Here is a 27985-nt window from a genome sequence, read left to right on the forward strand (position 1 = left end):
TTCTTCTTAAGCGGTGGGAAGAGTCACCTGACTTATGCCTCTTTGTCCCAGACCACTGAGTCCTTAACAAACACATCTCCTTGCCCAGCCAACAGTGACCCCCTGGTAGTGGGGGAAAGCTGGACATGGTACAGGCAGGTGCCCCAATTCTGCCACACCCTTTCCTATCAAGAGTGGGGTCTCTCCTCCAAGACTTCTTTGCCCCTGAAATGGAGTGGCTCTGGGAGTGGGGACGTGGCTCTAGTTTCCACGGAGACTTCTACCTCACAGCAAGTGGTGATACAGGTGCCAAAGAAGGGATCTCAGAGAAAAGAAGTAGGGCTTGGAAGGAATAGGCATCTCTGAAGGGATCAGAAAGGGTCTTCTGTTCTACCCAGGTCTCATGCTTGGGGTGAGGCCCCAAAGCGGTGATGTCGTTTGTTATCAGAATGCCCCCCTCTTCTTCCAGGGTGACCATTTGCCTACAGAGAGCTCCAGTTCCGACCCCTTCCCCTTGGGTGCCCACCCAAGCCCAGCCCTTGTCCCAGAGCCTGACAGCTTCATTAGCTGGGGGGAAAGAGGACAGAAAAAAGGAGCATGGCTAGAATGATTCCAGTATTGGGCCTAGAGGAGGGAGGAGCATTTCTTTACCTGAGGGCACAGGCCTCTCCCCTTGTTTGCTCTGAGATAGCCAGTCTCGCTCCTGCCCAGCTCGAGGAGGCTGCCCTGTGGGTGCTGCCTTCCCTCCCCACCAGACCCAGACGCCCAGACCAACCCATAGACGGCTGTAAGGCAGGACTCGGCCATGGCCCGGCTTTCTGGGCTGTTGCTCTGTGGGGCCCTGCTGGGCTTCGCTTGCCTGGGTGAGGAGGCGGCTCGGAGGGACCGCGGTCAAAGCTGGGGGGGGGGGGGGGCGAGGCCTGACCTCCAGGCTCCTGGGGCCTGCTCAGTTCTGCTGGTCGGGCTGGGAGGAGGGGGCTCGGGACGGCGGGGGCGAGGCCGGGAGAGGGCGTCGGAGGCCTGTGGCGAGGGCCACAGGCGCGCAAGCGCAGGCGGGCAGGCAAGTTGGGTCTCCCCGGGAGGGTCTAACCACCACCCGACCATTGTTTTCCTTTCTCTGGCAAACACACCCGCGTACCTGACCCAGTCTCAGTCCTTTTACCCACAAAAAAACCGGCTGGGGTGTGTGCTCCTCCCTCCCGGAAACCTCAGGTTTCGAGAAGGGATGGGTTGCGGGGAGGTAGGTGAGCTCCGCAGGAGGGAGGGAGCCCCCAGCCTCGGCCTCGGGAGCCGAAGGTGGGGCCGGACCCTCAGACCGCCGGGATTTGGCGCCGGGCCTCCGCCCCACCCCAACCCCGGGCCTGGCGCCGTCGAGCGCTCCTCCCGCCGGCCTCCCTCTGCGTCCCCCAGACCCCGGGGTAGCCGTGGAGGTGAAGGTGCCCGCCGAGCCCCTGAGCACCCCCGTGGGCAAGACCGCCGAGCTGACCTGCAGCTACAGCACGTCGGTGGGAGACAGCTTCGCCCTGGAGTGGAGCTTTGTGCCGCCGGGGAAGCCCCTCTCTGCGTCCCATCCCGTGAGTTGAGAGCAATTGCGCTCGAGCGGGGCGGCCCTCCTGCCTCTTGGTGGGGTTGGCTGGGAGGGGCTGGTACAGAGGGCCCACCCAGGATGAGGGAGCGGGGTCAGAGAGGGTGCGTTTGGGGATCAGTGTGCTCCGAGGAAAACATGAGTGGACTCTTTCTAGATCTTCTTAGGACCACAGCCTGCACGACCCTGTATCCCGTATATGGCTCTGTGTATCCGGCCTCCTCTCTCCGAGCTCCGACGTGCAACTCCCCTATTCTAGCGCAGTCCCAGTTTCCGTTAATAAACCCATTGAGGCTAAGCTCTGGAGACTGTTAGTAGGATCAAACGATGCCCCTTCCAGGAATATTTGCATTAATTCCCCAACCCTCTCTCCCCATCAAGAGCCATGCTTAGCTGAAAGCAATAAATCTAGCTCAAGTAGCACCTAGGAAGGGATGCTATTTGGGGACAGATAGACCTTGCTGGTTCTGACTCCAGAGCATCAGTTTCCCTGTCTGATATAAAGGAAGGGCCTCTTTTCTTTTTTTTTAAGTTTATTTATTTATTTTGAGAGGTGGGGAGGGAGAGGGAGAGAAAGAATCCCAAGCAGGTTTCAGGCTGTCAGCACAGAGCCGGATGCGGGACTCAATCCCACCAACCTCAAGATCATGACCTGAACCGAGATGGAGAGTCAGAAGCTCAACTGACTGAGCCACCCAGGTGCCCCTAAAGGAGGGGCCTCTTTGTTTTGGAGAAAGGACTGTAGAGTTGACACCAGGCAGAAAAAGGCACCCATGTGTGTCTTTTGCTTCTCCCCAGATCCTGTACTTCACCAATGGCCATCTGTATCCAACTGGTTCTCAGGCAAAGAGGGCCAGCCTGCTTCAGAACCCCCCCACAGGAGGGGTAGCCACCCTGAAACTGACTGACGTCCACCCCTCGGATACTGGAACCTACCTCTGCCAAGTTAATAACCCACCAGATTTCTACACAAATGGGTTGGGGCTAATCAACCTTACTGTGCTGGGTAAGGCCGGCTGGGGACCTACCAGACACCCATGTACCACGAAAGATTGCAGTGGCCCTGCTAAATCTGCTAAATCTCTCTACCACCCCCCTTCCCCACCCCATATCTCAATTTCCAGCCCAAGCATACAACTGCACTGGGGACCCCAAGGGAAAATGCCTCCTTCCCAAAGTCTTCTAATCTAGATGATCCTACTCCTGCCCCACCCTCCTTGAAGAACGACTCCTCCCTCGGCCCCTAGAAAAAAAAGATTCATGAGAGAGAAAGCCCTTCCCATACATAGGGATCTGAGTCATGGCCCCAACAACTCTATCTTTGAGAGAATGTCTCATTTGTAGCCCAGATTCTTTCTCTCCTTAGGTGAGTGGCAGAGAAGGAGAGTGGCCACTAAAGGAACAAGGGCCCCTCTCACAAAGCAGCAACTTTGTGCTCAGAGTTTCCATCTTACTCCAACCTAGAGCCTGCTCATGGATGAGCAAACAGAAACTATTAAAGAGGCTGGGGATATCTAGATGGAAAAGCGAAGGTTTAGGAGGTGTATAACAACAGCATTCAAATATCTGAAGGGTTGTCTTGTGGAGGAGAGATTTTTCATTTCTCTTTGTGGGCCTGGAGGGCAGAAATTAGGACCAAATGGGTGGATGGTATATTAACACAGATTTTGGCTCAGTATGAGGAAGAATTTGCTAACAATCAGAACTTCCAATAGTGGGAATCATTTCCTGGGGATGCAGTGGAATGTGAACAGAAGTGGACTACTATTTGGTAGGAGCATTGGAGCAGGAATTCTAGCATTTAATGGGAGTGAGGCTAAAAGATTGCTAAGGTACTTTCTGTGATTTTTGCAGTGCCTCCCAGTAGTCCCTTGTGCAGTAAGAGTGGTCAGACCTCTGTGGGGGGCTCTGCTGCACTGAAATGCAGTTCTTCCCAGGGAGCCCCCAGGCCAGTGTACAACTGGGTACGCCTTGGATCTTCCCCTACACCTTCTCTTGGCAGCATGGTGCAAGGTAAGGGCCCAGAACATCTGGGAAGAGAGGACTCAAGACTGGGGCAAATCTGTCTCTAGACTCCATATACCCACACTATCAATTCCATGCCTGTGGGTAGGAGACAAATTGCTATACCTTTCCCTGCATCTTTCTTGGTGTCCTGTATTGCTCCCTCCTGTCTATCTTCCTGCAACCTGTGGCTCTACGGTCCTGGGAGCATTTTTTAACTTAAACGTATTCCTGATATCTTAGAAGAGAGTGGAAGGCAGGGGGCATAAGATTCCCACTTTTGGGGATTTCTTAAGGGTCATGAATCATTGCCAAACTTCCTAGAGAGGAAACTGAGGCAGAGTAGCATGGACTGGCTTGAATCACAGTCAGTTTCTTTGGAGGAAACATATAATTGGGTAAGAGCCTTGGCTTCTCAGCCTCCTCATGCTTGCTCTAGCCCCAGCCCCAGCCAACTCCTTTATGGATCCAGAGAACCTTCCAGATCATCTGGTGTATGCTCTGCCTTCTAAAGGGAAAGTAAAAAGCTTAGGAAGACATTTGGGTGAGCTGAGTCACCCCAGAGGCTATAGCTTCTAACAATCAAGACTTCCCCCCCACTCCAACCAGAAACCTGACATCAGCTAGTAAGCATCCCTCCCCAATTCCTTGCCTTCTCCCCATCCTCTGAAAAGGCAGCTGTGTAGAGTGGAAAGAACACAGAAGTGGCAGTGGCTTTGGCACTTTCTGGGTCACCTTAGACAGTTACTTTCCTTCTCTGAGCCGGCTTCCCCACTTTTAATAAATGAGGTTAGCCCCTTCTTGACAGGATTGTTGTAAGGAGGTAGTGAAATTTGCTTTCATCTTAGTAGGTGCTCACTGTGATTCAAATGAATGATGGAAGGCTTCCTCCTTACCCTCTAGATGAGGTGTCTGGCCAACTCATTCTCACCAATCTGTCCCTGACCTATTCGGGCACCTACCGCTGTGTGGCCACCAACCAGATGGGCAGTGCATCCTGTGAGCTGACCCTCTCTGTGACTGGTAGGGGACACTGGGCAGAGGCCCAGCTGGCAGGTCTGGGTTGGAGAGGTTGCATGGAACTATCTGGGGAGGGGCCAAGGAAGGTCTGCTGCTCTGAGCTTCCTGTGTCTCCTTAGACCCATCCAAAGGCCGAGTGGCTGGGGCTCTGATTGGGGTGCTCCTGGGCGTGCTGTTGTTGTCAGTTGCTGCATTCTGCCTGATAAGGTTCCAGAAAGACAGGAGGAAGAGGCCCAAGGAGACATATGGGGGCAGTGACATTCGGTGAGCTGGAGGGCTGGGGGAGGGTACAGAAAGGGAGAAAAGGGCTTAGGTTATGAGTGGGTGACTCCAGCCCTCAAACTCTGACATCTTTAGGGGTGTTTGGGGGGTAAGGAGTGCTGTTCAGCTCTGGGATTTGGTGTGTGGGGGGGGCAGTACAGCAAATGCATCTGTGTGTGAGCAGTGTGCAGGGTGGGGGACTTGGTTCATGGCTTCCCTCAACCTCCTCATACTTCATAGAATTTTCAGTTTTTGAGGCCTTTTCATACATATCTACAGGATGTGGATGGCAGGAGTTGGATTTGCCCTGAGCCCTCAGCTGAGTTCAGTTTTTCTGTGTGGGGGTAGTAAGGAAAGGAGAGGCAAAAGCTGCCTGTGTCAACCGCTTTAGCTTGTCAACCTTTGGGTCCTGAATAGTGATCAGAGCGCTAGTTCTCAGAGTGTGGTCCTCAGATTACCTGGACAGAACATACCAGGAGCTTGTTAAACATTCAGATTCAGGCTGCTTCCTATCCCTCCTGAAGCAGAATCTGTGGGGGCGAGGGTGATGGACCTGGAATCTTCATTTCAGCCAAAATTCCACAGATGATTCTCATGCACAGTAAAAATGTGAAGTCCTCAGGTTAGAGGATGGGATGGGGGGCGGAGACCTCTGAGGGATGCCGCCAGCCTTCACTAAAAATTTGCTTATATCTACCAGGGAGGATGCCATTGCTCCTGGGATTTCTGAGCAAACTTCTGTGAGACCAGATTCTAGCAAAGGGCTCCTGCAGAGACCCCCCTCTTCCAGCAGTGTGACGACCACCAAGTCCAAGCTCCCTATGGTTGTCTGATTTCTCCCCCTGTCCTTGAAGGGGAATATCAAGAATTAAAGCCTTTGGGTATCATATGGTCTCCCTCTTCTTTCTGCCGGCATAGCAAATTCCTTTTCACCAGTAAGAGACAGAATGGGCTGGGAGTCCTAGAGGTGATGCTGTAGGTGGGAAGTTTGGCTCCAAGGGAGTAGGTTTTAACAGAGGTCCTCTTCCCCTTTGCTCACCTCCACTTTTTGGTTTGATCAAGTGAAATTTGCCCAAGCTTCAGGTGGTGGCCTTATGCACCCAAACTCCCTCCCCTCTGGCACCCTCTGAATACTTGGACATTCCTCTTTATTGTTCACATTCCAACCCAGCACGGTCACATGCACACACGGAGATAAAAATCCTTCGGGCCACAACCCCAGGAGCCCGGCGGGGGCAGGGCTAGCAGGGGCGGGGGCGGGGCCGCGGCAGACTCCTCCTACCGAGCCTCCCAGGCGCTCGGCGTTTGCATAAACAAGGTGAGAGCTGGAGAGGCGGCTCTCGGGGTGCGCTGGGGGGGTGGGGCGGGGAAGCAGATTACAGGCAGGCGTGGGGTTATAGGTGCGAAATAGGTACTTCCCTTACGATCAGAGCAAGAGGCATCCGGCACCATGAAAACCCTCTTCCCCTCTCTCCTCGCCCCAGAGCCAAAATTCTGGGGCTAGGCTGGGGCGCGAACAGCACAGAGACGCAGAGCGCCCCCTTCAGCTGCGCACAGAACGAAAGGACTGTTTTGTTTTTTTTTTTTTTAAGTGAGTATACTTGGGCGACGCTTAGGGCGCCCCCCGCAGTGCGCGCAGGGAAGTGCGCAGAGACTGCGGAGGCAGAGCTGCATGCGGGGTGCTGGCGGAGGTGGGCGAGAAGCAAAAGAAGGAAGATGTGGGAGCGCAGGGTTTGGGGCTAGGGTGAGAAGAAAGGGCGAATGGGGACCATTCTAGACTGGAGGACTAACTAAAAGGGCACAGACTTAGCGACTCCTCGATGGAGCCTGCCTGGGAGTGGGAGTCTCTGGGGACGCAGGGAGGGCTCCTGAAGCTGGCAGGTTGGTGGAAAGGAGAGGATCACAAACACGGCAGGGAAGTCTCATCACTGCGAAGGGGACGCGCCATCCGTCTCTCCTGGCAACTGAGGACAGAGAAGGTCTGAGCACCTGCCCTCCCCGGTGCTTCCTCTCCTTCTTCCTTCTCCCTTCCCGAACCAGGACAAAAGGGCGGGAAGGGCCAGGGGACCCCAGTCACCCAGAACCCCCAACCCGAGTCACTGAGCTGAAATAAGCCAGCGGCCAGTGCGTGCGTGCGCCTCAGTGTGTTTATAGCCTCAGGCCGGGTTTGTGCAGCCAAATGGGGGTGGCTGCGGTTCTGTATAGGTCCAGGCGTGTCCCTGTCGCAGCCTCAGGCGTCCAGATGGATCAGGAAACCCTCAGGCTGGGAGGGGGTGAGGGCGGGCAGAGGGAAGGGTGGACGATTGGGTCCTTTTCTCCCACTCAGGCCTCCCACCCGTTTCCGAGTCGTATTCATTACCTTTGAAAATGCTCAGTTCTTCGGTCCAGGGCGGGGCAGGAGGGAGGGAGGAGAGAGAGGAACAGGTGAGCTCTCGGAGCCCGCAGCACCTTCAGCCTCCTCCCAGCCACCCACCTCACGTCCCGGGGGTAAGTTCCCCACCCTTAGCTCCCTCTCCACCTCTCCACCCGCTGCACGCCCTGAGTCCGCACTCTTTCCCGGGGTGGGGGGTGGGGAGCGGGGCCCCTCGCAGCAGGTCCCGGGCTTGGGAAAGGGGAACCCTGCGGCCCGCCGCGCCCCGCCCGCCTCACCTGGCCTAGTCTCCGCTGGGGCCGCCGCCCGCGCCTCCCCGGGCGCCCCCAGCTCCGCCCGTTCCCCCGTGGCCCGGGCCCTTCCGGCCGCGCTCTCCGCTCTTTATCTTCTTCCTTGCCATGTGGCCCCGGAAACTCGCCTGGATTTTGGCAGCGGCCGCGTTGGCGCCAGGATCGTCCAGCGGGATGTCTAGAATGTCGTCGTCCGGCTTGGAGCACGCGCTCTCCTGGGGGCGGGGCGGGGCAGGGGGTACTTGTGGGGTGACTGGGCCGAGACCCCGCGGGAGGGTAGGGTAGGAGTAGAGCCTTGCGGGGCTGAGACGAGGGAGACGCACGAGTGGGAAGCGCAGAGAGGGGAGCTGCGGGCGCGTCGAGAAGGGCTGAGGAAGGGCTGTGCGTGTGTGCGTGTGTGTGTGCGTGTGTGTGTGTGTGTCCCTCCTAGGGAACGGCAAGCAAAAAGGAAGGGTCAGGGGGTCAGGTGGCCACGGCCCTATTCCCAACTCGGGAAAGAGACGTGCACGGTGGGACGGGGTACAAGACAGCCAGATAGCCCTGAGGGAAGGGTCCTTCACCATCAGCAGGGCTGAGGAGCTGCAGAACTGATGGCTGGTGGGCTGGGAGGAGCAAAATAAACAATGAGAGGGACTGGTGGACGTGACTGCCCCTCCCTTTGTCCTCAGAGGGTGCCTCTGGCTCAGAAAGGCTCCTTGCAGGAGTCCAGGATTCCCTTGGACAGGGTGTAGAAGAATCAGGCCGGTCCCTTCCCTGAGTAAAATCACACCAGGACTCAGCGCTGGAATTAGGGTGAGAGTGGGGCTAGCCCCTGGAGTCAGCCTCCTTCTCCCTAGGGCTAGAGGCCCAGAGACTGCTTTGCCATGGACTCTTCCTTTTCTAATGTTCCCCAGGAGGCACTCAAACACAGAAGAGAGGAGATGGTCTGGAAGAAGCTGAGAAGGCTTCACTCCAAAAAAAGGCAAAGGAAAGATGAGTAGGAGCAAGTAGCCCTTAGCCTTGTGTGCTCCAGAAGAGAGGAATTATGACAATAGCTACCCATTAAGCACTTCCCTTGTTCCAGGCACAGTAACACAGTGTTTTACAGACATTATTTTATTTAGTCCTGGCAAAGCTATGACGCACCTTTTATTGTTATCCTAGTTTACCCCTACTAAAACAGATGACTTAAGTGTTTATAAACCTTACATGAGGTGATACAGATGGTTACTATGATTTAGATGGTATCTATGATTTAGACCCTTGTATGTCAGAGTCCAGAGTATATTTTTAACCCCTATTCCGTAAAAATCAGCAGAGGCCGTCAAGAAAATGACCCGAGCTCTACCACTTGCTACCTGTGTGGTTTGGGACAAGTTCTCTAATGTCTCATATCAGCTCCTTCATCTGAAATCAGGATATAACATCTGCCTCTGTGGGTTGTGAGGAACAATAAACCCCATGATACACATAAAGTTTCTGGCACAATCTAGTCACTCAATGTATAGTATCTATTACTATGATTCTTTTAATTAATAAGTTTATGTGAAATAGTTGTTTCTGTAGGCCGAAAGTGGTCATATAAAAACAATTTCATATGGTTCCGCCTATAATAATCACATCCACCCCTACGCCTCAGGTTTCTGTCTCCCATAACCTGCCCTATCTGACAGTGGAAAGGGTTAAGGAATAGATGGCGTTGATTTTAGAGGTAAGGCTCTGGAATGGAGAGGGCCTCTGTCCCTGTGCCCCTTTGTTGGTTAACATTACAGCATTAATGTGGGTTGGGATGCAGATAGTTATTATGGAGTTAAAAAGGCATTTTGCTTTTGCTTTGGCCCTCTGGCTTCTAAGAATTGTCCTTTTTTTCTCTCCCCTAAGGACTTCTACTATTTTAAAAATGGCTTCCGCTCATCATGCTTCACAATGCTGTTGTCATTTCCTGGGTTTCAGAGTTTTGCAATTTGCGCTCAAGATGCCCACGATTGATTTAAATGCAGTTAAAAGGAGTTATCCAGAAGCCAGTGTGGTTGTGGAGGGGACTGACACTCTTTTTGTCTTCTGCAGGTCTAGCCCTCTCTCTCTGACATCTTAGTCTCCACCTGTCATCAGAAACAACTCTTTTGGGTTCCTTGAATCTTAGAGCTCAGGCCTCTCTTGGGATATCCTTAGGGAACAGTGAAGTGTCTCCTCAACAGAGGACAATGATAACAACAACAACAACAACAACAACAACAACAACATAAACCCATTCCTGACCCACCTCTCTTTGGCCAGTAGCTGTGGAGGAAGGAGTAACTTCCCCCAGTCATGTTAAGGCCAACCTGCTGTCTCTACCCACCCCAGCTGGATACAGAATGGAAACCTGGAACAAGAGGAAAAGCCACCCAACACACTGTTCCTCCCCCAATCAGCCTCCTCTCACTCCAGCTGAATTCTCAGGGCAGAACTGCTAGAGAGAGTAAAAGGAATCTGGGAAGCGTCATGGTTCCTGGGCTGGTGCCTTCTAAAGCCAAGATCTGATGATGTGTGCCTGAGAGCTCTGTAGGAACTGGAGGTGCAAAGTGCACCAGTGGCTAAAACAGGAGCCAAGGCTTCTGGTCCCAAGTGGGCATATCCCTTCACCCCTGAGGGTCTGTTTCTTCAGCCACAAGTGGAATTTAGCCTAGATGAATAAATTCTTCTTTAGGTCCCAAATCCTAAAAGCTTTAAGAATTATCCCTTCCTAATGCTTATTGTATGCCAGGCCCTGTGCTAAGTGCTTCGCACACATTACCTCACTGAATCCCCATTTCAGAGGTCAAAAAACAGCCTCGGAGACATTTTGTAACTTACCAGAGGCCAGCAAAGCTAACAAATTGTGATGGGATTCAGAAGCCTGGCTGTTAATGACTGCCTCAGGACAGGTAATTATTTCTATGAGTTCCGCTAGACCTCTAAGTTCAACTAGACCAAGCAAAAGAAAGGAGTGGGATCCAAAAAAATGTCTTTGCCTTTTCATATTAAGTGAATGTAAGAAAGGCACATATATGTGACTATGTAAATCAGCAACTGGTACATTTGAATCGACAGCACTGCCTCTTAAAAAAAGAGGCAGGTTTTCTTCTCATTTCTGTCTGAGCCTCCTTACCAAGGGGTAAGAAGGAAATAAGGCAGGAGTAAGTGTTTCCCAAACACCAGGTCAGATGGTCAGCAAGGAGAGCCCCAGAATGAAAGATGAAGAGAGTCCTTCCTGCCTTGGGGTGCCTGGCTGGCTCAGTGGGTAGAACATGCGATTCTTGATCTTGAGGGGGTTGTGAATTCAAGCCTCACTTGGGCATAGAGCTTACTTTAAAAAAAAAAAAAAAAAAGAGGGCCCTGCCTCTAGACCCCAGATGCACTCTGTTCTCTCCATGTCCCAGCTCCCTTCCAGCTAGGAGTCCACCTGCACATAATGGAGATGAGGTAGGAAGGTGCCCAGTTCCAGCCCTGTCCCAGCCCTCTGCCCTTGTCACCTCTTCTCCCTTTTCTTGCCCTCTGCACAGTTTGACAATCGGGCTGCCTCCTGCTCAGTCCTTTAGCTCTGCCCATCTAGGACAGGGCCTCATAGGGTTGTTGGGATGATTAAATATAAAGTCAGGCACATGGCAAACATTCACAAAGTGACAAATATTACTGATATTATTAAATCATAATAACTATCACAACAATTTGTCCCTAAGTTCTTTCTGCCTCTTGGTACGAAGTCTCACCTCTTATAAACTGGGCTATTCTTTCCTTCCAAACCTCACTTTTTTTTTTCTTTTGTAAGCCGTAGTGTGGAAGGTGGGGGGCAGGCAAAGTCATAACCTTATCATTAGCCAGGTTGACTGAATGACAGAGAACGCAAGGGCTTTGGAGTGGTCCTTCTCCATAGATAGGGGCTAAAAATAAATAATAATTAAAAATAAAAAAAAAATAAACACATTTTATATACGCATGATCACTGTATTCCTCTAGTGTGCAGGGAGCCAGGTCCTGTGCCGGGCGCCTTCATACCCAAGTCACCTTAACAGCAACCTACTTTGGCATTAGGCACTTGCCGCATCCAGGTCTCCGTGGGCGCTGACAAATTGCAGACACTTCCTTCCCTCGCCAGCAGGGCTCTCTCGCGGTCACTTCACCCAGCCCCCTTCCAGGGCTAGAAGGCGATGGGGGACGGGCCAACCCCTCCCCAGAACCAACTGACTAGGCTCTCTGCTGCCCATCATCATTACTGAGCTAACCGATATGAACCGACTGTCCTATCCTGCTCTGTACAGTGCACGAGGGTCATGGAGATCATCCCGTCTGCCCACCCACGGCGGTGGCAGTGGGATGGGGAACGGGGCGAGGGCAAAAGCCAGGGGGAAAGGATACCCAAAGGAGTCGCCGCAGCTTCGCTACACTTTACAGCGCCTCTGTGGAGGAAGTTCCTCTTCTCGTCTAACCTGCAGCTTCCTTGCTGCAGAGCCCTGCCGGGTTCCCAGTCCAACCTAGGCTGCCTGGCGGCTGGGCGCCCAGACGCCCCCGCGAGTTGGGGAGCATTTTTCCTAGGGCTCCAAGTCAGGCGAGTGCCTTCCACCACCCACCACCCACGTCTCAGCAGGCACCCCTATGGCTCTTGGGTCTTCTGCACCCTCAAATGCACTTCCATCCCTTACTCTCCCTGGGTGGGGGGGGTTCTTGGGGACCCCTTGCCCCAGATCAGGCAGAGTGCCGGTCCCCCCGGCCCTCTAACTTACGGTGCAGCAGTCCATGCTGGTGTTGGGGGTCCTTGGCTGGGGCACAGGCTGGCGCAGGGCAGGGGTGGGGTCTGGGTGGGGACTCTGGGGCCTTGGGGCGCCCGCTGACCAGCGTCGAAACAGCCGCTCTGCTCTCGGGTCCTCTCTCCCGCGCTCCGCTCTGCTCGCGAATGTAACCTGAGCCCTTCGGTCGAGAAGCCAATCAGGATAAGCCTTGGGCAGGGCGGGCGGGGATATTGCAGGGAGGACCACGCCCCCTCTCTGCTCCCTCCGCCTCCCTCCCCCTCCAGCCCCAACCCCTCCGCCTACACACTTCCATCCATTCCTCCCACACACCCCAGCTTCTCAAGCTCAACCCCCTTGTTTGCTGAGGCGGCAGACTGCCAGGCAGATGTATGCCGCCGCGGGCAGAAGGAGGCCCCCGGCTACCCGGGCACAAATACACTCACATCTGGGCACAACACCTCTCCCACCCATATGTAGAAAACCACGCACCTCTCACCCACCTCCCCACACTTGCACAACTTAGCTAGAGTCCCAAATATGGCTCGCTCTAACTCCTCCTCTCCTCACCCCCGCCAGTCCTCATAAAAAAGCCCCCTAAGACGTGCGTTTAAAAAGTCCCATCATCACTCTGCTAGGGAATCAAGAAAGCTGTTGATACATAACCTGGGGATGAGCACACATAAACACAAAAGCTCACAAGCCCCATATCTGCATATATGATACTGCCCGGGCTCACTAAAATGTGCACTTCTTCAACAGATTCTACAGACACAACCTACAAAAATAATTGCACAGAACTTGTACACACACGCTGTGCAGATAAATGCAGACGTGTGCATGCAGACGTATGACACAGGGGTAGTCACCCTATCCGAGATGTTGCATTACATCCTTATCTATCTATCTATCTATCTATCTATCTATCTATCTATCACCTATCAATCATCCATCATCTATCTAATGTATATATTTATGCATAGATACTGGCTTCAGAGAAACATCCTTCCCTTCCCATACTAGAATCTCCCTAACCTCTTGGTATCTTGCTTCAGAATAAAACAAAAATGCCATTCTCACCTTGCCTGGGAGGAAGAAAAATACCCTAAACCCTAGTATTGGGAAATATAAAAAAAATCGTTGTCTTTTGGGGTCCGTGGCGGAGGAAGGATGTGGGCTTTTGTGAGAGGCTGGGAAAAGGAGATAGGGGAGGAGAATTGTGGAGCAGCAGCCTGACTGGATTGTGGTGGCCAGTGTCCCCTAGCCAGTCAGGGTACTGGAGCTGGCAGTGTGGCTTGTTAAATGGATAGAGTGGGCCATCTCGGAGGAAAGTAGAAAGAAAGTCTTTCTCAGCTAAGCTCCCAGAGGAGGGAAGGAAAGAAAGGATGGCTGTTGCTCAGGCTCAATAACTGAAGCGGGCAAGGAGGGGAAAATGCCCTGTGGTTCTGGTTGGGAGAGGGGATCTTAAAACAGCACTGCAGTGAATCCACAGCCACTGGCCAGTCATAGCATAGCTGTTGCATGCTTTCCTTCCTACCTGAATGTTTGGGCTACAGGCTCTGTTTGCCAAAGGGAAAATGAGTGGGAGGGAAATTCTGGTGGCCACTCATGATGGGAATGGGGTTAGTCAGCTTAGGCTCCCAAACCGAGCTGGAAGCTGGCCGGGATTCCAGGGCTTGGGGCATAGGGGTGTCTCTCCCAGCATGTTTGGGACCCACCCACCCTTGTAACTGAAAATCTGTTCCCCAATCTGTCTCTGGCACATCCTCGATTCCCCCCCGCCCCCCCCCCCCCCACCTCCACCAAATGGCAGGATGTCCTGGAACTCTGCCCCTTGCCTAAATCATGGGCACATCTGGGGCCTTGGTTTGTGCCAGCTCTTGTTGAACTTCAAATTCAGAATCCAGAGGGGAAAGGGAAGGAGGAAATTGGGGATAGAATGGGTATCAGGCCTGGACTCTGTGCTTTTCTCTTCCCAAATTAGAGCCGAGGAATTCGGGATTTAGCGAGTTTGCAGTAAAGTCTCCCAAGTTGCTAGGCAACATCCCTCTGCAGGCTGCGCTGCCTCTGGGCCCTTCTTCCTGCTGGTCAGAGCTGGAGGGGGGGGGGAGGAGTATCTTTACAACATGCCCCCCCTGAACTCCCACACAGGCAGCCCAGCCCTTCCCTCTTCCTAAGACGCCCTTGTGTGGGGTGAGGGTGTCTCTGAACACTGGCGGCGGTGGAAGAGCAGAAATGGCAACTGTCAGTTCCATCCGCAAAACAAGCATTTCATCAACAGCCCACTTGAGGCGCCTACGCGGAACTGGCCACTGTGCTTGCCCTGGGGGATGGGCAATCTCTGAGGTAAGGAATAGGTAGACAGAGAAAGGCAAGGACGGGAATCAAAGACAGACTCAAATAATCCCGAGGCAGGAGCAGCACCCCGTACAGCCTCATTTAAATGACACACACCCCGACCGAGAGGCACAGAAACACACACTGTTCACACATCCACAGAGATACATGCTGTGGGCACATTGCCACCCACTGCCATCCAAAGATATGCACAGAAGTGGACCCCTTCACTATCATGCATCGAGGGCACATGATTCTTTTTGGTAAGGGGTTCCTCTTTTGGACTAGGTGGCCAGAGTTTGTCAGCAAGACGGGCTGGCTGGAACTCTGAGCCTCCGCTTTTCTTTCGAATAGATGAGCTCAGAGAAGGGACAAGAGATGTGTGGAAGGCCTGGGTCCGGCTGCTTTGAGGAGCAGGCTGCCTCACTCTGCAAAGCTTGAGAGCTTGGCGGAGCAGTGCCGGAAGACCCTAGTGCCTGCCTGGGCTTAGGACCTGGGTGCCAAGGTCATCTTTTGGGGTGCCACCTATTTACCAGCTGGATATGGGCCCTGTCTGTCCTCCTGGACTCTTCGAATTTCATAAACTCTTCTCTATTTTCGGCGGCCCCCACAGCTCTCGAAGGAGAGGGACTGCAGGTCTGGAAATGAGATGAGCTCCGGAGGGCCAGGTTAGAGAGGGAGCTGGGGCATGGGGGTGAGGTGGGCTGTTTCTAACAGGGAGCATGGAGGGGGGGGGGCACGAAATAGAAGCCGAGGCCAGCAAAGGAAGAGATTTTAGACAAAAGAAAAGAGATGGATTAGTGGGAAGCTTCCGGGGTCCAATACAGATCCATCTGGGGACAGATGGTGGGGGATTTGGAGAGACTTGGTCCTCATAAGCAGAGAGAAAAGCCAAGACACATGGCAAGCTATTTGCCAATACTTGTGGCTTCCCTTCCTTGGAGTGGGCACTTTCTGAACATCATATCCCAGCTTAAGCCCACAGAGGGACTCCACGGTAAGATGGGGGTGGAAAGTAGGAGGCCTGTGCCTTCAGTGGAGATGATCTGGGGGCTTCTTAGGTCAGGATTTCACCCATTTGAATGGAGGGGGTGGGGGTAGCAGGAAATTCAGTTTTCTCTGCAAATATTTCAGCTTTTGCTGTAGTAGTATTTTTAGCAACTTGGTTGGCAGAGGAGGAGCCCGGGTACATTTTTAAAGGGGCCTCTGCCAGACTGGAGGCCTCCTCCCACCTTCACCCCACATGTCCTAAAGGAGAGGTCGGGGGGGAGTACATGGCTCAAGGTGCATTCAAATCAGCTTTGCTGGTCATTAGCTGATCATTAAGTGGTCTTCACCAATAGTCGTTATCAACCATCAGCGGCACCATTATCATTAGCAGCTTTATCAAGAAGAGGAAATACTCCTTGGACTTCTGTTGTGTGCAGGGCACTATTAGGGGCACAACACAGAAGGTCTAATATACTTGGAAAGATGGGGAAGGATCCAACACTTGTGAGCCTAGATGTCATGTGTCGTGCTAGCCACGTTATATATGTGGTTTCATTTAATTCTTATAACAATCCTACAACTTAGTCATTGTATTTCCAATTTATAGATGAAGAAGCAAAGGTATTGAAGAACTTACCCAAGGTTATATCGCCATTAAATGGAAGAATCTAGATCAAAACTCAGAGCAGAATAATAACATTATCCTAAATCTGGATAGTGCTTTACAAAGTGCTTCCAAATTCACGATTTAATTTGCTGCTCCTGAGAACTGTGTGAAGAGGTATTAGTATTTTTAATCTCTTTTCCTGAGGACAAAGTAAGGCCTAGAAAGGTTAAATGACTTGTCCAGAATGAGACCTCTGGGGAATTGCAGAACCAGGACTAAAAGGTAGGAGTTCTAACTTTGAATTCTGTGTTTTCACCTCTGAACTGCTCTAATATCCGGCCCTCGTACTGGGCTACATGGACTGGATTATAGTGGTTAGCAGATCAGATATAGTCTCTTCTCTCTTGGATTTTATAACCTGATGATAAAAGTACATTATGTATATGTGTGCAGGTATACGTGTATAGATGTATAGCTATAGATGTGTGTTTATGTGTGTGTGTATGTGTGTGTATGAGGTATATTTATATCTCCTAAAGTAATAAATGATGGATGCCAAATGAATGATGCAGATGGTAAGTGTTATGGGAGAAATGATTGAGAATTTGAATGATCCAGGAAGGCTTCCTGGAAGAGGAGGCTGGAAATGGGCAGAAGGACATCTTAGGCAGGAGATGTTGTGAGACTTGCACTGCATTTAGTGTCACTGTGCTTCTGCTACCCCAGTCCAGAAAGGCCCTGAGGACAGCAATTGCAATAACTTTCCCCCCACACAAGGTTTTATGTCTGAAGTTTGGTGCCCTGATTTTATCTATGGCAACATATCGAAGCACTCCAGGACCGGCAGGTGCACACCAAATGTGTGCTTGTGCCCCCTCTGCAGCCCTGCTGTTCCTGGTGCTTGCACACATGCTTGCCCTTTGCTTCTACTGGTGTGGTACGAATCTGTCTCCTGCCTACCCCACCCCTGTCCCCCTTGTTCTCTGGGCCTATGTGGTTCAAAGTCCTGGATGTAGTTTACGCCCCGTTCCTGCATTGCCCTAAACATCTACTGGTTTTATTCCCCTTCGCTTCCCTTTCCTCAGTTTGCTTCCCCACCTTTCCTTATGAATAACAGCTAGTGATGGCTGAGCAATGTGTTGTACCTTCTGGGCTGCCACATCCCATCTGTAAACATGGGACCTACACAATCATTCTTATAACAAGGGAACAACGATCTTGATAATATTTTGACGCCAAACTCTAGCACAAGCCTAATAACCATCTCAATTTTGGTCCAGACAAATGCCTGTTTTAATTAATTTTTATAAAAAGGCTTACATGGGGGCACTTGGGTGGCTGAGTCAGTTAAGCGTCCGACTTCAGCTCAGGTCATGATCTCAGGGTTCGTGGGTTCCAGCCCCTGCACCAGGCTCTGTACTGACAGCTCAGACCCTGGAGCCTGCTTCAGATTCTGTGTCTCCCTCTCTTTCTGCCCCTCCCCTTCTCATGCTCTGTTTTTCTCTCTCTTTCTCTCTCTCTCAAAACAAACAAACAAACAAACAAACATTAAAAAGAAAGACTCACATGAGGCATAATTCTGACTTCTTCTTTAGTCCACTTAAAGACCCTTTCTGGTGTAGTTCAGCCAGACATTCAGCTAAAAGAAATTCTTGGTTCTACCAGGAATGAGTCAAGTGAGGTTCAGGTCATTCTCCCTGTCATTGTCTACCTCAGGGCAGAAAGAAACTCTTATCCAGGAGATGGAGACCCTCTTACTGTCGTCGAGAATGAGCATCTCTTGGAGTCTGTGTATGCGGTCCGTATCCCAGCCTCACAATTTTTCGCGTTGACACTGTCTAATCTGAGAGCTCGGAGTAGTGGATTTGGATCCACTGGCCATGGCTCTCATTCATTCAGCATCTACCAACGCAGTCTTTTTTTTTTTTAACCTTTTGTCTTATTTTAGAAAATTTAAACTCTTGCAAAAGTCAAGTAATATATATTGAACCCCACTGTCCCCGTTACCTACGTTCAACAATTCTCATCTCATCACCAAACTCATTTAACCTATTTTCTTTATGATTCCCCCATCATCATTTCATTCATAAATATTTAAGTGTGTGTCCTTGAAACATACTAACACTTTAATGCCTATTTTTAAAGCATATGTTCCTTAGCCTGGAAACTCCATAAGGAAAGAGATTAAGAGCTGTTTTCTTTATCCCTGTAGTCTTAGCACAATGTCTGGGACATAGTGGACTCAGTAAATATTTTTTGAATGATTGAATGAATAAGAGGGTGAATGAATAATACTTCAAAAGGACACAAGAGGTAAAAAAAAAAAGTGCATGTATCTGTGATCATGTATGATCTAATTTGCAGCGAGATTCTGTTAGAGGCCAGGTATGTCTTCAGCAAGAACTTAGTAGGGGGGCCTTATATACAGAGTCAACTCTTCATCTCTCTGAGATTCAGTCTTAGGCCTGCCATTCTGAGAAGCTGAGACACAGACCCATGTGTTCCTTGGAAGTCCATGCAGAAGTGGACCGTTTCTGGGAACAGCATGGCAGATGAAGCATGACAGGGACCTAAGATCTTGGGAAGGAGCCATGCCTATAAAGCAGTTTATTGAGTTTAATGTTTCTATTTCTGTCTTATTATTTCTTTCATCTGGGTTAAGCATTTCAACTTTGTCTTAGTTATGAAAGGGGGGCATTTAAGGAAGAGTTATATACTCAGTCTCAGACCAGAGAGCCCATGGTGGAACAGCCAACTTGGTGGCAACAGCCATTAGCGAGGCATGTTACAAGGAAGGTGGCTCTCAGGGGTCAGAGTCCAGCTTTGTGGTCTTGCTCCCCTGTTCCATTTTGAGATTCTTTTCCCATTGCTAACCTTGGAGAGTTTTGTTTTGTTTTGTATTTTTTAGAGGAGGAAGTTTAATTGGGTGGTCTGACCATGATTGATTCCAATTGCCTTGAACAAGTTTATGTATTAATATTTTCTGCCTACCAGGCCAAACCAGTGGCCTGGTCAGTAGATGAAAACCAGTCTGCCACTGTCATTTATAAGGAATTAAGGGCTTACCACCTATCACTTTCCTTAAGCCAATACAGATGAGGCATATGGCTTGAGATGGTGTTACCAACAATCATCTTCTACTGCATTTCCGTATGAACTTCTGTGAGAACAGTATATGTTGGTATGGAAAGTTGTCTTACTCTAAACTTCAAAAAGAAGGAGAATTGACAGAATTGCCCTAGCAGACTGTCATCCAATATGGCCAGGATATGGGGGAACAGATACTGGAATTCAGCCATTGTAAAGCCGGGGTGGCAGGCCATCTACCTGCAAGAGAAAGCTTCCTTAAAGGTACCACCCAAAATGAAAGACACATCACACACCCCTGGAACTGGATGACACAGGAATATGGTAATTAATTCAAATATCTTTCCCTATGTAAAAATGGTGGGGGGGGGGGGGGGGGGAGTAGTTCTACCCAGCTTAATGGTGCCTCTAACCTTGGAAAGTGATGTTTGTTTTGTTTGAATTTTTTTCTTTTTTGGTCATATGGAAGCACTGAAAGTAAGGGATTATTAACTACAAGCTTTTGTTATTCTGTAATTTGGATGGAGCATTTGAGTTTAACGAGGTAAGCACTGGTAGTTATTTGGGGTTGATATACTTCTGTTATTTTTGCTTTGCCTGCCGTGGGATTGTGTGTTGGAGTGGGGTGAGTGGAGAGTGCTGGAACATGAGCTGTTTTGGGACTGGGGTGTTTGTTAGTGGAAATGTTCCTGCTGTTTAGATAGAAGGCATGCCAGGTAAAACTACCCTGTCCTTTTGACCTTGAAGCCTTAAGGTATTTAAGTAGTCTTTCTGTCTGTATTCAGTGTTCACATATATGCAGAAGGCAGAGTCAAAGGTCTATACTGTAGACACAATCCTATGTCGTAGATATTCCTCAGAAGCAAAAGAGTATAAAGCCTGGTCCTTAAAAAAGAACGTTTGTTGTTCTACTGGGAACAGCGTCATGGAGCTATGCTATGTTATGATTTGCTAAACATATGTCAGATCATAACAGCAGGAAAGTTCCACATTTGGGAAACTATGTGAGGATGTGTATAGATCTTACGAAAACCATCATGGCAGATACTATTGGCTTCCTAGCCAATATCTACGCATTTCCGCTTCTTGCTTGCTAACAGAACCGCGATTTTGTTGCGAGCAGTCATGGGTCCGGACCTGACATGGTGCCATAATCAGTCTAAGTCTGTTCCCACTTCAGCTTTTATGACAGCTAAGGCTGGTCACAAGACCCAGATATGGCCAATAAGATATAAGCAAATTTCTGCTGAGAAATCCTCTGGGAAAGCTTTTGCTTTCCCGAGAGGAGGAGGCAGAGGCAGCTGGCACCACCAGCCCCCTTCTTTCTGCCTTAAATACAGACCTGAAGTCTGGAGATACATCCACTATCTTTCCACCATGCAGCAAGTCAAATACTGAAATCACGAAGTAAAAAAAGACCCTCCTTTATATTTAAGCCGTCATCATTCAAACTTTCTATAAGGTTTACACAAATGAACCCCTAAGATGACATAATAATACAAGAAAGGTTCAAGTGCAGATCAAGACGCCTATCACTGACAAGACAGGGACTGCATGTGCAAGTTATTTCCAGGGATTCTTTGATGACAGACCTAAAAATTCTAAGTTAAAATAGCTAGTAATTCAGACACAAGTGTATGGGATCCTGTACAGCTTGACGTCCTAATTGATTGCCCTAGATCGCCTCTGCTTAATTAAAGGAACCATTGTAGGATTCTAAGTGACCATTTATAGTTCCTGTAGTCACACTCGAAGACTTTGTCCCTGGCTTGTTGACATTGCTATCACATCACCCTCTCCCAGTGGTCCCATGAATGGTGCGTGGGTTGGCTATAATTAGAATTACTGACAATTAAGGAAAATTCCTTTAGGACAGAGACAAGAATCCAGAGATAGATGAGGACTGGACGGGTTTGGGCATTTTGTCTCTAGCCGGATGTCTGATCTATATTGGTTTTTAAAAAGTTATAGGTGATAGATCCTTAATTCCTTATAAATGGTGGAGACAGGCTGATCTTCATCCACCCAATAGACCACTGGTTTAGTTTGGTAAGGACGAGTCATTAACATATAAACTTATTCAAGATAGGGGCGCCTGGGTGGCTCAAAGCGTCTGACTTTGGCTCAGGTCATGATCTCATAGTTCGTGGGTTTGAGCCCCACATTGGGCTTCACGCTGGCATTGCGGAGCCTGCTTGGGATTCTCTCTCCTCTCTCCCTGCCCCTCCCCTGCTCATGCTATCACCCTCTCTCTCAAAATAAATAAATAAACTTTAAAAAATTTATTCAAGGGAATTGGGATCCACCATATCAGACCCCCCCAATGAAGCAAGTTCCCACTTCTTTCAGTAAAAATAAAACGCTCCAAGGTTATCTCTGGAAAGAGATAGATTCAAAGAAGAGTAGATATTCGTCCAGAATCTCTGTTTGTACAGACTTCACAGCTCTTTTCAGGACACGCTCCTCTCCTCCATCATTCCTGCAGACGGTGCTGGTAGTCCACATGAAGTTGCCTGTCTCATCGGGCTGATATTCTGAAGGGTTAATTAGCTATCCCTAGGACGAAGATTCTCTATCAGTCCTTTGGCTAACGAAGGTTGCCTCCTTTAAAATGGGCATGACTTTTAACCACTACAATGGAATGCTTTGTACCTATCAGCAGAAGCCTCTGGGATACTGGAAGGGCACTTATTATTATTGTATACCAGTATATACATGCCAGGACTCCTGAATTGACCTTAAATTAAAGATTTCATAAGTCTGGAAGGTCTCAAACCATTTTCCTTGAAGCACTTTCTGTGCCAAATATTTATTTTGAGTGTTTATTATGTGCCATCTGCTTCATACGAAGGACATCACATGCTGTATTAATCAAGATCCTCTTGGTTGTAAGGGATAGAAACCCAATTTACATGAACAAAAGCATCAGTTCACTGCAAGGACACAGGTGGAGCTTCAGGAACAACCAAATCCAGGAATATAAAATATTAATAGCACCCTCTTCCCTTTTAATTTCTTGTCTTTGTTTCTTTCTGCATAATGCTGCCATCCTCACATGGCTGGAACTATGGCTGCAGGCAGCTTTGAACTTAAACCATTATAGCCTTGAAACCAAAGAGGAAATATCATTCCTCAATCCCAACTTTGTTAATAATAATTAAAAAGTTCCCAGGAGAGGCCTCTGATTCGATCATACCTCAGTGTCATGCCCATCCCCACGCCAATCCCTATGGCTAGGAGAATGAAGTGCTGTAATTGACCCAGCCTGTGGCACAGCCATGTGGCCAGCTGGATTATATGATTGGCGGTGCCCTCCAGAAGTTCGGTCAGAGTGGGGAAGAGCCGTTCCACAAAAGTGAGTTGTTCCCGACCAGGCTGACCGAATACCGTAGGTCTATTTCAGTCCATTAAGTCAGGAAATGCTCATAATAGTCCAGTGAAGCAATTACTATTATCCATGTTTTATAGACAAGGAATATGTGGGGAAACAGAGAGGTTAAGTACCTTGAACAAGGTCACACGGCGGGTAGGCAACAGAGCTGCGATTCCACTCGAGTCTGTTTATCTCCAAAGAGATTCCATCACCTGACCACCTCTCCTCCCTAGTTGAGTTTCTCCTCAATCTGTATATCTTAGAGTCATGGAGCCATTAAAACAAATTACCCAGACAAATATCATATGACTTCATGCATATGAGGACTTTAAGATACAAAACAGATGAACATAAGGGAAGGGAAGCAAAAATAATATAAAAACAGGGAGGGGGACAAAACATAAGAGACTCTTAAACATGGAGAACAAATAGAGGGTTCCTGGAGGGGTTGTGGGAGGGGGGATGGGCTAAATGGGTAAGGGGCATTAAGGAATCTACTTCTGAAATCATTGTTGCACTATATGCTAACTAACTTGGATGTAAATTAAAAAGAAATAAATTAAATAAAAATACAAAAAAGAAAGAAAGAAAGAAAGAAAGAAAGAAAGAAAGAAAGAAAGAAAGAAGACAAATTACCCTAAGTTTGCACACATGGAAGCCGCCTTCTACCCTTCAACCACCCCCCAGGAACCCCCATCTCTTGGTACTGCAGGCTCTTTCCAGGCTTTTACTTCCTCTGGAGTTGCTAGCTGAAACAAAAACAAGGATTTAGGGGGTCACTTGATTGAGTTGGCATGGCTGGACTCAGGGGCTTAGAATGGTGTTACAGAACTCTGTTTTCCTTTCCATTTCTCAGCAGTGCTTCCCTCAGAGTCTCTCTGGGTTAGATTTACCCTCGGATTGGTGAGAAGGCTGCAGACACGACCCCAAACTACAAAAGAGAGACCATCTCTCTCTATGCGTCCTTATACCAAATTCTGTGGAACGGTTCTGCACTGCCCTTCTTGGGTATGTGCTCACATAGCTACAAATACTTCTGGACAACAGAGACCGGGCCAACCCTTGGACGGGATGCTGGCAGTCATATGCATGGTCACACCAATGCCCAGCAAGGTGGAATCATAGAGAGTAAAGAGTTGTGATCAGTCCTTCCTTCTGTATATCCCCTGGGACGTGTGTGTGCTTTATCAGCAGTTACCACACTACTCAGTAATTGTTTACATCTTATCTTCCTCAAAGGCTGTGAATGCCCATAGAATCAGAACTTGGTCTTTGATTCTGATGGCTCAGGATCTAGCATAGTGCCTGAAATGCAGTAGAAATTCGATCAGTGTTTATTGGTTGAATGAATATAATATAATGCTGTGGTTTGCAATGCTCCGGTTAAAAAAACAAGCACTCTCCAGGGGTCTGGCATGCACAGCAATAGTAAGAGCTACCACTTAGATGCCACTGTATAATTTACAAAGTAAACGATAACTACTTTGCCGAAAAATGTTATATGTGCATCTCATTTAAACCTAAATGCAATGAAAATGTATGTGCTGCTTCTTATAAGCTTTGCACTTAGCTGGGTGCAGAGGAGGGTGAGGGAGGTTCCAGAAGCAGAGGATGAAATCTGTAACAGAGTTTAGTCTTATGGAGAGGGAAGATAACAAAGTCAATTTAGCAAACTTCTCTGAGACAGTATGCGGTAAATTGATCTTCAGGGGCTCCCTGGCGAGGGTCCAGTGTCTGATCACGGGCCAGGGAGGAAGCTGGAGATATAATCGGAGCAGGGTTAGAAGAGTAACAAGGAGATCAGCTAAAAAAACATGACGTGTGTGGCAAGGTTATGACTCAGGTGGGAGAACAGAAGGCCCAGAGGAAATGGAATCGTTTTCTTCAAGACAAAGAAGGGCTCCCTTGCTGGGGGATGGTGACCAGCTGTCCTTCTTTGCCTCTGCATTCAGAGCAAGGGGAAATGGGCTTAGACCGAAGGCAGGGCTAAGATTAGAGAGAAGAAAGAACTTGGCAGTGAGGGATGTTGTATAACCTAGTTTTCGAGACACTTGGGGACTGAGGAGACTCCCACACTCCTGGTCTGGGCCCAGTGGACGTGTATTTGGGGATGGTCTGGCATGCTGGCTGGGGACAGAGGAGGGGGTCCTGTGGGCCTCCTGTGTGTGGCCTGATCTTTCCTGGTGTCCTCAATTTCCCGTTGGAAGTTAAGCTCCCCAATTTTGGAGCTGGCAAGGCAGCACCTCCCCGCCCCCCCCACCACGCACTGCACCAGTGTTCTGGGCTGGGTAATAATGCCTGTCATTTCCTCTCCCCGGGGGAGGGGGGCTGCAACCGCCCTGACAACCCCGAGGGATTGAAGGCAACTAAAAATAGTGCATTAAATGGAATCTGTTGAGGGGCACATTTGCATTGCTTTTCTTTCCCCCTTGCCTGTCTCTTAGTCCTTTTGGGCAGGCTAGGCCCTGGGTCTAGCTCTGGGCACTGGGAGTCAGTTCTGAGTTGCAGCAGCTCCCATTTTGTTGCAGAAGGGTTGTTTACACAAGAGATCCGAGACAGCACATCCATAAAGTACAATCGAGGGACTCAGGGGTGTCCAGTACCACTCCTCGTCACTTTCCCTTGGGCCCTCTGGGCCCCGAGGCACAGGGAGGGAAGCTGGGAGTAGGGGAGGCAGTGTCGAGAAGGAGAACGGGCTCTGGCTGTGTTCTCCCGTCAGCCACTTCCGTCTGCTACACAATCTCTGAGGTTAAATATTAATTAAGAGCAGAATGACAAGGAGAGCTGAGCAGTGTCACTTTTTGTCCCAACACAAATGCTAATTTCCTTCCTGGTATAAAGTGACTTTGGAGTGGGATTGGCAGCCCAGGGAGAATAGGTGGGGAGGCGGAAGAAGGGGAGGTAGGGAGAGATGGGTGGCCCTGCGTTAAAACCCCTAAGAGGAATGAGGCAGGGGAGGTACTGGTGCTGGAATTGGAGAGGGAAGTAGACGGCTTGTCAGGTTATTAGAGGACATGGTCACAACACAATCCTAGGTTCCCCCCACTGGAATGGGAATAATCTAAGCAGCCGCGGTAGAGCGGGCTCTCCCCACATGTCTAAAGCAAGGTTCTTTTAACCTGGGGTCCAATGCATTGGCGTCAAGGCTCCCCAAACCCTGGAAATCGTTTGCAAAACTGTGTGTACACACACAAACAGCTTTTTGGGGACAGTAGTGAATTTCTGTCAGAGCTGTAGAATCATCCTCAGCATGTGGTACCCACCTTTGAGGTCACCTCATAGCCCAAGATGGCTACTAGATAGACTTAGATGAACATCTATCTTCTGGGCAGGAAGTGGAAGAGAGGAGGGGGTGGGCAGAGGGGGGCTAAAAGATCCACTCCCTTTTTCTGTCCCCCTGTTAGGAAGCTATTCACCTCCATCTGACTGTCCATACCCACCTGCAGGAGAGGCTGCGAAGTAGGGCCTTTCGGCTGACTTCATATAAAGTCAGTGTTACTGTTAATAAGGAAAAGGAGAGGACGGCACACAAGTAGGAATTTCTGCTGCAGTCTCTGTCTCACTAAAGGTCAAGAATCGCGGATTTGGCGGAGGAGATTTTGCCATCTGTGCAAAGGTTGCATGCCCACTGCCCAGACAGAGCTGCCTAAAGAGGCTGAGCGTCTGGGTGCCTGCTTTGTTCACACAGAGTCCTCTCATCCCCTCGTGAGTTGACAGTTGGTCTTCAGAGGCTGGTCCTACCAAGGGAGATTGGTAGCGTGAGCCTCTGACAAAGATGGCTAGTTGAAAGGAGGCTAACTAAATGGGCGCTTGTTCAAGCCAGCACCCACTGAGGAATGTGGCTCCACAGGGGGCTTTGTGGTATGTGTTTAGGAACAGCTTTGTTTGGTGTCTCATAATTATCTTCTTTCTGGCAGCGTTTTGCTCCCCACAGCCTGGAATAGGTGGCTGAGGAGAGGGAGGACATTGTGACTTCTTGAGGAAAGATGCTAATCAGGGATGGATCAGCCGAGTGAGGGTCAGAGGTGGATTCCAGCCTGAGATCCCACTTGTCAAGCACCTGGGTTGTATATTCAATTCAATCTTTTTTTTTTTTGGTCTTTGAACCTTTACCTGAGCTCTTCCTGATTGAAGTGGCCATCCCATGGTGGATGTTCATCACTCTTCAAGAGTAAGCTCCATGAAACCGTTCCTGATTTTTCTTGCTCATTTTCCACCCCACCCTTACCCCTGCCTCAGGAAACTTCTTGCAATTCTGGACATACTTTTATTACAACATTCATCACATTGTTTAAAACTGTTTTCTTGTCTTCCTCCACGGGGACAAGAGCTCCTAAATGATAGAGAATGTTTTGTGATTACTTATGGTGTGTAAGTCCTGGTAGGGCTCAATACATGCCTGATGGGGCTGAACAAATTTTAAAAGTGTTAATGAACATCTATTGTGAGCAAATATTCTAGAAGTAAGAAGGGGATTGAAAAACAAAAATTGCAAAGACACCGCCTTCTAGGAGTTCAACACTCTTGTGGGCAAGACAGAAGAATAGATTAATGATCCGAAACAAATCATGGTGATAAGATGCAGGTGTTTTTAGAACTGGGAGGGAGAGATTAATTGAACAAAAGGGGACCTGGGAAGGTTCAATATAATGATTTATAAGATGTATATATATATGTATATATACGTATATACACACATATATATATGTGTATATACGTATATATACACACATATATGATTTATAAATCAATTTACATTTATAAATCAATGATTTGTAAGCTATATATCTTATATGACATATATATATCTTCAAGATATGATATATATATGTCATATAAGATATGATACATAAGATATGATACATCTTTGGTCATTCACATCACCAAAATGTATTTATCAGCTGTATTTGGTCTTCATCCACAGTTTCTGAAAACATTTCAGAGCCATGAGGTGAACCGGGTGTCTCGTTATAAATGCAAGTGACTTTTGGACCCCACCTAAGGGCGGGGGCTGGTTGCCAGGAGGACCAACCTGTGATTAAAGGCTTGGAACTTTCATCTCCCTCCTCTAACCTCTGGGAGTAGAGAGGGGCTGGAGGTTGAATCGGCCAATAGGCAATACTTAGTCAATCATGACTATGTAATGAAGCCTCCATAAAAACCCAAGAAGACAATGTTTTGGTTCTTTTTAGGTGAGCTTCCATGCTTGGGGAACCAGAATACTTCCACATGCAACCGAGCAGAGCCCTGAGCTCCTTGAGGACAAAGCTCCTTTGTTCAGGATCTCACTCTGCATCCTTCATTCGGCTGTTGATTTGCATCCTTTATCATATCCTGTAATAAACTGGTAAATGTAA

The 27985-nt window shown here is 49.2% G+C and overlaps 2 protein-coding genes and 1 long non-coding RNA gene across 4 annotated transcripts; 2 read left to right on the forward strand and 1 right to left on the reverse strand.

Annotated features, from left to right (window-relative positions):
* Positions 1–28: 28 nt before the first annotated feature.
* Positions 29–5736, forward strand: VSIG2 (V-set and immunoglobulin domain containing 2). 2 transcript variants are annotated; one of them, XM_019433455.2, is made up of 7 exons: positions 31–842; positions 1390–1553; positions 2363–2570; positions 3419–3577; positions 4472–4591; positions 4708–4852; positions 5550–5736. In XM_019433455.2, exons 1-7 carry the CDS (start codon positions 785–787, stop codon positions 5680–5682), a joined length of 987 nt encoding a protein of 328 aa, XP_019289000.2. In that variant the 5' UTR covers positions 31–784; the 3' UTR covers positions 5683–5736. The 2 variants fall into 2 exon arrangements, with proteins under 2 accessions (XP_019289001.2, XP_019289000.2); XM_019433456.2 differs by lacking the exon at positions 3419–3577 and having other exon boundaries at positions 29–842.
* A 244-nt stretch (positions 5737–5980) lies between these two features.
* NRGN (neurogranin) lies at positions 5981–12426 on the reverse strand. Its single transcript, XM_019433458.2, has 4 exons — positions 12232–12426; positions 7499–7725; positions 7209–7226; positions 5981–6813 (listed from the first exon to the last, which is right to left on the reverse strand). Exons 1-2 carry the CDS (start codon positions 12244–12246, stop codon positions 7504–7506), a joined length of 237 nt encoding a protein of 78 aa, XP_019289003.1. The 5' UTR covers positions 12247–12426; the 3' UTR covers positions 5981–6813; positions 7209–7226; positions 7499–7503.
* A 1606-nt stretch (positions 12427–14032) lies between these two features.
* Positions 14033–27985, forward strand: LOC109257421 (uncharacterized). Its single transcript, XR_002075975.2, has 3 exons — positions 14033–14580; positions 17885–17966; positions 27821–27985. It is a non-coding gene; the product is annotated as an uncharacterized LOC109257421 (long non-coding RNA).

The sequence above is a fragment of the Panthera pardus genome, unplaced genomic scaffold (assembly GCF_024362965.1).
Source record: "Panthera pardus isolate Hobbes unplaced genomic scaffold, ASM2436296v1 HiC_scaffold_12, whole genome shotgun sequence".
Taxonomy (NCBI): domain Eukaryota; kingdom Metazoa; phylum Chordata; class Mammalia; order Carnivora; family Felidae; genus Panthera; species Panthera pardus.